This window comes from Pseudochaenichthys georgianus, chromosome 4, assembly GCF_902827115.2.
Source record: "Pseudochaenichthys georgianus chromosome 4, fPseGeo1.2, whole genome shotgun sequence".
NCBI classification, from domain to species: domain Eukaryota; kingdom Metazoa; phylum Chordata; class Actinopteri; order Perciformes; family Channichthyidae; genus Pseudochaenichthys; species Pseudochaenichthys georgianus.
Window position 1 is genome coordinate 6,848,241 of NC_047506.1, and position 11,392 is coordinate 6,859,632.

An 11,392-nucleotide genomic window follows, 5' to 3' on the forward strand; every position below is an offset into this window, starting at 1 on the left:
TTGATTAATATGGGTTAATTTGACTGCCTGTATGATAATTTATTTTATTTGTAGTTCAATCATGAATTTTGAAACAATATTTCTAGCTTAGATTTTGTAACATTTTACTCAAAAATACCTCTTTAGTGCATTACCACCATTCTTTCCCCATGGATCAAGGACATTGGATTGCTTTCACATTACTCGAAGCCTTTATGTTCTTTGTCCCTCAGGTGAACAACATCAACCAGCCCCTGGAGATCTCTGCCATCTCCTCTCCAGAGCAGTCCAGCCGCAGCCCCACTGGGCCTGACATGGACCAGCCCCCCGTCCTGAAGAGAGAGTGCCCCCTGGAGCTCAAAGGAGCTGGCCGGTACTCCTCGGCCCCCAGCTCTGACGATGACGACTCAGGATACCCTGCTGACAGCTCCAGTTCACGGTAAGAAACTCGTCATTAATATGACGACGGGGGTAACAACGTGTCCCTGCTGAACTGCCTTTATAAAAGATGACTCTGCTGGTCTCCACTACAGCTTGAGGCTTTCCCCACTTTTTGTTAAGTATCCTAGTGACCAATAAAACTAGTTGCATTTTTTTCTTGACAGTTTATTTTTTTCTTCTAGAATTGAAAGAAAAATTGCCACTATATCTTTGGAGAGCAGAGATGGACCTGGTAGAATAGGGGACGGTGAAAGAGGTAAGAAAAGAAAATGTCATTCCAAATACAAATATTTTAAGGAAATAAATTCCTCAGTGTTTGCTATATTTATCAAGAAGTAAACTTGCTCGTAGAGGCATGGAAATAAATACGACTGAATATCGTGAGTCGGACAAAACTAAACTGTAAAATGTATCCTCATCCATAATCCCATATACTGCTGGTGGAAACATAACTAGTTTAAGAGATTGGATGCAGAGATAATTAATACATTTACTCAGCTTTTTGGTCAAATTAGCTTCAATTGACTACCTTCTAAATTCTTATCTCGAATATTTGTTTTTTAATCTTGCACTTCTTCTGCTTAATGCCAATATTTCTTTCTCTCCTTCTCTCTTTTTTTCCACTAGTCAGGAAGTCTGGTAGCAGCAGCGGTAACAGCACAGGAAGTGACGCCTCCTCTTCCTCCTCCTTGTCCTCCAACAGCAAGTGGAAAGCCACCTTCTCGCCCATTTCTGACCCCAAGCAGCCTCACTCGGACCTGAGGCAGGGGGGCTCCCCCTTCGGCATGGGGGGGTCTGGCCGGGGCACGGACTCAGATTCAGACCACAAACAACAGCATCATCAGCAGGGGAGGAAAGGAGGTGAAGGAGAGTCGTCCAGCTACATCAATCCCAACCCCTTCCTCAGTCAGGAGACAGGGCCCCGGGGTGGAGGCAGCGGCGGTGGAGGAGGGTCCCAGGGAGGAGGGGGATCGGACCAACGCCATACCCTCCACAAACAGAAGGGCCCTCGAGACCGGGAGATGAAGATGAGCAGCAGCATGGCCAGTCAGAACCTCTTCATATCTGCCGCTGCCAGCAGTGGTGGAGGCATCCTGAGTGGGAAGGTGGGGGGTGGTCCCGTAGCCATTTCCTCCACCACAGGACCCTCTGTGGGTCAGTACCTCGGGTCTCAGTTCCCACTCGGAGGGGCCTCAGTCCTGCAGTCCTTGTTCGGGGCCCAGACGGGCGGATCCACGGTGAGTGGGACACCGAGGCTCGTCAACGGAAACTCCGTCCTTGGAAGCTTCTCCAGTGCTGGGCTGGCAGGTGGAGCGGCTGGAGGTGAGTCAGATCAAGCTGATCACGTAGAGTACAGAGGGAGGGTTTGTTCTTAGCCTGGGGTCGATTGATAAACTACGAGTCCAAGATCAGGGAAAGGGCCTGCTGATAAAAGCAGGTAAGTCAAGGTCCATTGCTGCCCGCTCCGTCCTGCTGACTCACTGACTGACTGACTGACTCGCTGACTGACTGACTGACTGACTGACTGACTCGGTGACTGACTGACTGAATCGGTGACTGACTGACTGACTCGGTGACTGACTGACTGACTGACTCGGTGACTGACTGACTGACTCGGTGACTGACTGACTGAATCGGTGACTGACTGACTCGGTGACTGACTGACTGACTCGGTGACTGACTGACTGACTGTGCTACCTTGCTTTGAGATGGGCTTGCTGCTTAAATGCTGAAACACCCTTGGAAAATGTTGCACTTTGAAAATAAGAAATGCTTGAGAATTTTTTTAAGAAAAAGTACAAATCTGAACAAATCATTTATTTTGACATCTGTGATTGACCATGAATTAAATACACATCATTAATACTTCACTATATTGTCATTTTCTGTGGGTGTATCTATTGGAGTTGTATGTCAGAGTCAGTTCACCTGTAAGCAAAAAATAAAAAATTAAATTTTTACTACAATAAGAACCGCTTTAGTACAATTGGCTCTAATTGGCTCCCACATGCTGGGTGACAGTGTCCTGACTCTTGCTTTCTGTGTGCTGGTCTCAGACCTGCTTGCTGCTCTGCACAACCCGGCTCAGTCCTTGCTTCTCTCTTTGTCAACCCCCACCCCTCTTTCTCGCTGTCTTTGCCACCTCTGCTCTGTCTCCACTCTCTCCCCTCTCTCCCCCCTCCTCCGTTTCTGCATTATGATTTGCAGGTATATTTCACCATGTGGGGCCCACAGTGTCCTCCCATCAGTTTGGGGTGAGGCTGCCTTCCTCTGGAGGCCTCGGCTCTCTGCTCAGTCTCTCTTCCTCCCCCTCCTCCCAAATCCAGCATCACACCACCCCCCAACAGGCCTGCACCCGCCTGGTGTTGTCCCCTCTCCCCCTCTCCCTGTCCCATCACATTCGCACCCAGTCGGTCCTGTACAGCGCCTCTCCCCCCACCCTCACCCTGCCTCCCCCTCCTCCCCTGCACAGCACCTCCTCAGCAGCCGCCCACTCTGACGCCTCGCCTTCATCTCGATCCGACTCCTCCCGTCTGTCCCACCACCAGAGAGCCTCCATCTCCTACTCCCCCTCTGTCTCAGTCGCTGCTGCTTCCTCCCTCTCCTCTTCCTCCCTCTCCTCCTCTCGTCCATTCCCAGTGCACTACCCCCCCCGGCTGCCTCCTCCACCTCAGGCCAGCAGCTCAGGTGGAGGCGGGGGCATGTGGAGGACTCAGGGCACGCATGGCACCCACACCACCTCCCAGCCTCCTGGCTCCAGACCTAGATAGGGTTTGGGGAAGGGGGGAGGATGGAGAGGGTAAGAGCAAAGGGCAATCAGAGGAGGAGAGAAAGTGAGACTGATAGGGAGTGAGAGAGAGACAGGATACCTGTTCTAAAGCTGCCTTACGCTGTTGTTCTGATTGAACAAGGTAAGTCCACTCTCAGGTTTTAAAATGTCGGTTTCTGCAGTGAAATGTCCAAAAGTTTACCTGACCTATTCATTGCTATTTTGCTCCATTGTGTACTTTCAAAACAACAATATTTTTCCAACAATTTCAAACCTAGAGAACTTTGAACGGTTGTGTTGGTGTCCTGTCCCCTTAAAGCATGGGTCGGCAACAGGCGGCCCGCGGGCCATTGTTGGCCCGCCAGCAATGCTATTTGGCCCGTAATTATTATTTTTGTTTTTACAACATAGGACCGACAGTCGCACATCAGGGTTTCCGTTAGCCGGTATTACCGTTTTTTATCTGGTAAAATTCATTAAAAACCGGTAAATTCAAAACCTGCTGGTCAAAATGTCTGGTAATAATTAGGGATGCTCCGATCGATCAGCTGCCAGTCAAATTCTGTCCCGACATATCCGCTTACATTCATAATGTCAGCGGAGGGAGGGGAAGCGGCGCTGTGGAAGAGCAGAGTGGCGAGGGAGAGCTGTCATCTTCCCTTTACAAGCTTCAAACATGTATTCATGTGTTTTGGAAATAAACGTTTCATATTCTGAAAGCCAAGACTTTGTTTATTTAAAATCAAACAAAACACCCGAACCCCGAAAAACTATTTTTTTACGCAAATCCACTTTTTTTTTTTTTTAAATGAGCCGTTGCGACTTCCGACTGATTTCGATAGAGCGGGTCACATATGGCAAATGTGTGGTTGGGGGGGAACCAGGTCAATTAAAGTACTTTAACTATTAAATACATTGAGTTTGAGTAAAATACTTGGTTACTGATTAATTTAGGTTATAATATATTAAATTGCAAAGCAAAACATGCTGTATGGGCTAATTGATTTATTTTGTCCTTTGATATTTTTTAAAGGTTTTCAACCTGAAAGAATCCTAATGTGTCCTTGAAAAGTTGAAATAAAGAAAAGGAAAAAGGATTCCAGTTGTCCATGCGTCCTCTGTTGCCCCTCAAGCCTCTCAAATGTGGACAAACACTCAAATAAATGCCAAAAACCCAGAGAACTTGACAATACTTATTAAAATAAAAGTATGTTAAATAACACTGCTAATTCCTCTACTTTACTCGGTGGAGGCTCGTCCATTGAGGAAAGGGAGGACCGTCCTCCCTAAAATTTCAGAGAAAAATAAACTTTGAAGAGAACAATAAATGCACCTCAATTTAAAAGATATGTCTGTTAAAATACAGATAATAGCCCTGGCTTTGGGACTGAAATGGGGCGAGAGAGGACGAGCCTCCCTTTGGGCGGGTCTAGCCAGAGGCTCTGGATTGGGCGCCTATATCATCAGTGAACCAATGAGCGGATCTGACTGCGCATCAGAGTGTTGATGGGGAGGGTCATCAGCGATATCAGAGTTTTTTCTGAACCGGGGAACAATTCCTTGAATTAGGCTTTGATTATGTTCTGGCCCACCATCTTGTGGCTCAGCAAAAAATTGGCCCACGGCCAAACTTACTTGCCCTGCCTTAAAGCATGTGTCAGCGTTGTGATTATCTAAACTGATGGTCTAACCAGTTTAAACGATCAAATGTTATACCGGTTTTACTCACCGTGTCTGTTTGTTTTGGCAAAGAGATAACCTTTCAGATTATTCGGTTCTGTAAAAATCTCTGTTGATGAATAATGAAATAATCATAACAGGGACAAGATGATTTCAATGACGAACTCCCACGACTCCACGCTACTTCACGACGCCACCGTCTCTTTTTAAAATAGTTTTGTGGCAGATCGAATTCCGTATAGCGTTGGTTGGAGATAAATGGATTTTGAAAGTGACAGGATTTGACTTACTGTGTGTCTTATTTGATGAATCTGTCCCCTTATAACAAACACTCATTATCCTCTGTTTCTGTCTTCTTCGATGTTTCAGGTCATTGTTGAATACTACCTCAAAATGAAATAAACTATGCAAATGTCAGAGGTGTGGACCGAGACACTCTCCTCATCACTGGTGCTTCAAAACGTCTGCACTACCCCAACCGCCTCCATGACTGGCTTCTGTACTGGGATCTCACACACACACACACACACACACACACACACACACACGCACACACCACTTACCACCGCTATGGTCACCTTGAGCAGAATCGGTACTGGTCGTGTTTGTGTGATTTTACAATATGGAAATCAGTTCTAGCTGCTGCTCAGCACTGGGTGAACTGAGGCATTAGGCTGTCTGATTTTAATTAAAGGTGCTTCATAGTATGACAGTGTCAGTTTTGTCTTGGCCACTTATCATAGCAACTAGCTAATGAATCTGTTTACTTAAGCTTTCTGATCTGTTCCCTCCAAAGTGTCACTTTCTCCGAGTGCACTCACACACAGACAGACACACACACACACAGACCAGTTAATTGAACTCTGCTCAGATGTCATGCAGTGTTCCTGCTTGCACGCTCTCATCCGTTTTCTTCCTTGGGTGAAATTGTGTAGCATACACAAACATATTTGATAATGAATTTAAGTTAGGAACTTAGTATTTTGGTCTAACTTCACACTGGATGGTAAGATAAAGTTACTCATGTAGCAGAATGTGCTAGTCCAGCCTGGTTTGTTGACACCCCTTAAACTCTGCATTTTTACATTTTCTAAAAATATGATGTACTGTTCAGTCTCTGTTTAAAAGCAAAGAAACACATATGCCATTTCTTTGTTATTAACTTGAGAAAATCCAATTAAATAATTCTCAGGTGTGATTATCTTCAGTATCAGATATTTAACAAATCAGTGACAGTCATTTTTTTATTAAATTACTGTTGTGACGGTAAACAAGCATATTAAGCTCAATGAATGTAAAATATGGACATATGAAGTCCATTCATGTTTTGAAATCTGAAAAAACTTAAGATTTCAGCCTAGATTTGGAAATATTGTGAACTAGCAACTCTTTATTGGGTGGAGATAACGCTGAGCTGAGTACATTTTCATTATTCTTTGAAAGACCCCATGACATTCGATTGATAAAATGGTGCTATCTTGACATTTTTAGCCACTTTCTGTATTTATTCACATTTATTCTCCTTAGTCAATTTGGTAAGTTACACTACTTTGAGGGAACACAGCTTAAAAAAGCAGAAATGTTTTAACCCTTCTTAAGCTAATCATATTCATATGTATCTCTGCTGTTGGGAAATGCAGGTTTAAGTGATTGTTTAGGGCATAAAATGTGGACACGTTTGTTTAACTATACTGCATATAGTTGATGTACACACACGTACACACTCGTGCATGCGAATCCTCACACACTGAGAAAACCATAACCACAACAAACTACTGGACTCTCTTCACACCTTTTTGTTTGCTTTTTTGATTGTGTAATTAGTTTTTTTGTATAAAAAGATTTGTACTGTGAATGTGATTCATTCTCCGACTGTATAGTTGTGTATAATTTAGATTATTATATTTATGCTGTCGGCCTCCATTTGCCTTGGTATTTGTTTTGTTGTTCTTTTTGTTTGATCCTGAAATGTGTTGGCATTTTAGAATACAATGGTGCTTGACTCACAGTCTGAAAACAATGGTGCTACATTTGGACTGTATCTGATGTATCTTATTTATTCTGTGGTGAAAACATCAAAAACAAATCGAATACTTGTTGCTGTACACGGGGACACTTTTAAAGCCTTTTTCTGGCACTTTCTATCTGATATTTAATGTCTGGTTCTTGGAATTCCTAATGGATAGCTGTAGACCCCAATCCGACAGAACGACTCTGCAGCAGCTGCTCGGAGTGAACCGGTGCGAGGACGTTTCTCACGCCACAGTTTCAAACATCAGTCAGCCTCAGGGCGAGCTGCTTATCTGTTAGTGAACATACTCACTGTTTCTGTGCATAACATTGGTTTTCCTTATCATGAACAGAAAGATATACAAAATATGTATCTATATACACAGTCTAAATATATAAGTATATATATATATGTAAATATATATATGAGTGAAAAGGGTTGTTTTGGCATTGTGACCTTAAACTCAGCCTGTTAAACAGGAGGCTTGAAGCCAATGAGAGAGGAGCTTTGACATCACTGGACCTTGTGATAGAAATAGAAACTGAAAAGCTGTGCGTATGTAACGCAGGCAAACAAAGGTGCTGTGGCTTAAACACGACTAGATTTCACTTTTATCAGATGTTTTCACCTCTTTGGTATATTTTTTATTTTTACCAATGCAATTTCTGCAGGAAAAAACGGTGCTTCTGTTTCCAAACAATCGCAATTCTGTTCTGAAAAAAACTTCACTGGTGCATACAAATCCTCATGTCCACACAAACTGTCCGTCGCTAGATATCGCACCACACAAGGCCCTACCTTGTGATGTGAGCGTATTGTGTCAATGGAAAGATGTAAATCTCTTGTTAGGATGTATGTGTAACACTTTGTTGGGAGTGAGAGCATCCAAGCTTCCCTTTTCTCTGATAGTGGGAAAACACTCGGTTTGTGTGCTTTTTGTCCCACTCTCCGGTGCATATCTAAGGGAAGATTAGATTAATAATCAAAGCTTTATTGTCCGCCTGTCCTGTGCACTCAATGTGTTTCTCACCTGCGACTGTTACCAGCACTGAGAGGTATTTTGTAATTATTGTTGATGCTGTTTTGATTTTCTTATTCTTGGTGTTTGATACAATTGCAGTCACATGTTATGCTTTGAATGGTGTCTTCAGATTCCTGTCAGTTTGTAATACTACTATTCAGACCGACAGCACGGTGCTCTCCTTCACTTAAAACAAGGACATTGCAGCTATTGATAAATACTACTCTCCTCCTGTTGTGCTGCAGGGTTTTATGGTTTAATAATCTTCAACACGAGTTTACCAGAAATGTTCTCGAATCTGGAGTGTCGGCGTGATGTATGTGGAAGTGAGAACAGTTTATGGAGACGGCAACAAATGTACAATCATTACAGATGTCAACCAGTTTTATAGCTGCTTATATAATCAGTCAAAGGGATGAGGTGCTGTTATTCAAGTCCTTTGGTGTAAGCATGGTTTAAATAAAAGCCTCTATGCAGTTCTCCCGCATGCTCCATCCTGATGCATTATTAATAATCTGTGAGAGCTCTGCAGTGGAGGCTGTTTACTCTAAATCCTGCCAAAGGTCGTAACTCAGGAACTTCCCACATGGCTTGAAATTATGTAAACAATTCTCTTAAAACTACTGCATGTCATAAACGTATGCTCCATCTCGTGGCATGATTGAGTCCTATTTGTAACCAAACTCAGGACCAGGACAATGCCTGAGTAAGCGAGGTACAATTCAAACCTCAGATGTATTCTCGCTGTCACATACATCCAGCGCCTCCGGTTGAATCCAGCTTTATAAAGCTTTAGAATCCAGATGCTGTGAAATGGCTTTCAGCTTCTTCGTCATCTCACAAATGCCTTCGTCTAAATTTGTCAAACAAAAGGGGTTCACGGTCCTTTTGTTGGGACTCTTCCCATTGTTTGGTGGGCGGACATGTGACAGGATGTGTACAGCGATGTCTGATGGGTGCAGCCAGGGCAGGTTTGAGGTGCAATAACGCAAACCTACTTCCCAAAAGGCCCTGCATTTACATGAGTTCTTACTGTTCGATGTTGGTGCTTTTATCCTAAGATGTTATTATAATGAAACGAATGAAAAACATGGTTCTTTTTCTCCCCTGCGTTTTATGATTATTAATAAAAATGTTTCTTCTAATATTTGAATTCATTGTGTGTTTAGTGGGATTTTTGTCTGATCGAATTGTACTTATTTTATATTTTTAAATGTCTAACAAATATTTTTCAAATATTCTAGCCACTATTAACGATACGATTTGTTATTTGATTAGTTTTGCAAGCAAAATGACACCTTGTAATGAGAATTCATCTGTATATTTAAAAAAGGCTAAAATGTGTTTTAGCTGCCAACTTAATTAGCTTTCATTGTTTTTGATTGAATGATTCACAAATAGCCATACCTGCCATAAACATAAGAATATTTGCACTCGTTCGTACCAAATGTTCCTTATGGAAAAAAAAAAGTTTTCGTCAACACTGAAGATAAATTAGTATGGTCCAAATAGTGCTGTATGTAGATGAGACTAATTAATTATTTTTTACAACTGGAGCTTTTAAAAAGTAAGACACTTTACATATGTTAAAATTCATAAGTAAAAAAACACACAGGTATAATATAAAACACACAATTACATTACACATTCAAACGACACTACAAAAGTATTGATTATAGATGTGTGTTTTTAATGAAAATCTGTTGAATGATTCCCGATTCCCACAGTAGGCCTACACACAACCAGACAATACCCAATACTGGCGGGTGTTGCAGCCATTAGAACATAATGAACTGTTCTTTTCGTTCCACAATGAAGGTTTGTGATGTACAAGAAAGAGCCTTGGTGTTATCTCTCGGGATACACGGCTCCTAAACATCTGAGACCTTGACTGTCTGCACAACAGGAGTGCAGCTGTGAGAGAGATGGTGGGAATGACGACTATGAAAGGAGTCGGGCCTCATGTCTACGTTTTTTATGGGAGCAGGACTTTATTCACTTGTTTTCCAACTCTAGCATGAATAAGAGCAGATCAATTAGACCCATTTAAAAGATAAACATGTTTTATTCAGCTCTGTTATCACCTAGTAGGATGAGAAGAGTGATCCACTCCCACAGCCCTGAGAGCCCAACAAGAGGAAACGGTTGGCTTAGCTCCGGCTAAAAGTGAAAAAACAAAATGAGCCTACCAACACCTCTAAATCTCACTAATAAACATTTTATTTATTGTGTACACAAAATAATGCAGTGTTAGATTGTTGTGGTTTTACATAGGGTCATCAACATTGAATATTTCTTAACCAGTAAGCAGGAACTTCCTGAAGTCTCTACTGGTGGCCTTCAAGACTTCAGAAAGTCCCTGCATCCAGTCAAGAAATAGTCCTGTTAATAACTCCATGTACAACTTTAAGTCCTTGTTGCAGTCTTCAAAATAACGAGTTGAATAGTGAGACGTAGACTACTGGTAGACACATTTTTGTAAACTATGGACAGAGCCAGGCTAGCGGTTTCAAACTGCTTCCATATGCTTAAACTAACTTTCATCTGGCTCTATGCAACACACAGCTATTTTTTAAATCTTTTACACTTCTGTATTTTTTATTTGATTTAAACACAATAGAGTTTGTTGCTGTTTTTTTAATGTAGCTGCTCAGCTCAGGTGTTTTTATGAAAAACAACATTCAACTCATCTGTGTCTTTTCTACATTCAGTTTAAATGAAGCTTTGCTACAATCATGAAGGGTTAAAACACCTTTGGCGCGTTCACACCGGAGTACTTTTCCCACAATAGTTCATCAGAAGAACTCAGATGTATTTGCGTTCACACCAAAAAGCCCCCTGAACTAAATTAGTTAATCAGAACCATTTTTACCCCCCATTCAGTCCCTGCTAGAGAGCAGGGACTTTCGTGGGAGAAAAAGGTTCCTATGTCTGATTAGCCCAGCGCATAAACGTAGACTCTAGAGAGACTAATTTATGGCAACACAAAAGAAAACATGGGAGCGGTGGAGATGAGGAGGTGTCGGCGTTCTGGCGATTTACTCGGAACTCCCAGCAGCTTCTACTGAAGCCAGTCCCCAACTCCGGGGACTTCGGGTGGCAGTCATAGGTGGCAGTATACGCCGTGAAGTTGTTTGCGGCCTGCCAGTAAACCCAAAGCAGAAGAAGAAGTGACGTCAGCGACTTCATTTGCCTAATCCACCCCCAGGGATTTATTGCGGTGTGAACGCGACAGGCCCGGTTCTACGGGGGTGCATAAGGGTGCATTGCACCCTCAGTTGAGTCGTTATGCACCCTCATTTGAAAAGTGAAAAAAAAAAAGAAAAGTGAAAAATATTACATATATAATAATAATGATAATAATAATAATAATAGTAGTAATAATAATAAGTATAATAAGAATTGAGTTGAAATAAAATAAATTGGAATTGTGGTTAAATAACATTGCTGCATTTATTTGGTCAATTTAAACGGTAAGTAACGTTATTAT

At 42.3% G+C, this 11,392-nt stretch overlaps 1 protein-coding gene across 2 annotated transcripts in view; it reads left to right on the forward strand.

The window, feature by feature from the left end:
• Nucleotides 1-9,055, forward strand: part of dot1l (DOT1-like histone H3K79 methyltransferase) — a 35,948-nt gene extending 26,893 nt beyond the window's left edge. Inside the window, exons 25-29 of one of the 2 annotated variants that reach the window (XM_034081885.1) lie at nt 213-418; nt 603-676; nt 1,048-1,743; nt 2,629-3,332; nt 5,240-9,055. In XM_034081885.1, coding sequence (XP_033937776.1) covers nt 213-418; nt 603-676; nt 1,048-1,743; nt 2,629-3,191 — 1,539 coding nt within the window. In that variant the 3' untranslated portion in view covers nt 3,192-3,332; nt 5,240-9,055. The remainder of the gene's footprint in view (nt 1-212; nt 419-602; nt 677-1,047; nt 1,744-2,628; nt 3,333-5,239) is intronic. The other variant, XM_034081887.1, reaches the window with a different exon arrangement.
• The last annotated feature ends 2,337 nt before the right edge of the window (nt 9,056-11,392 follow it).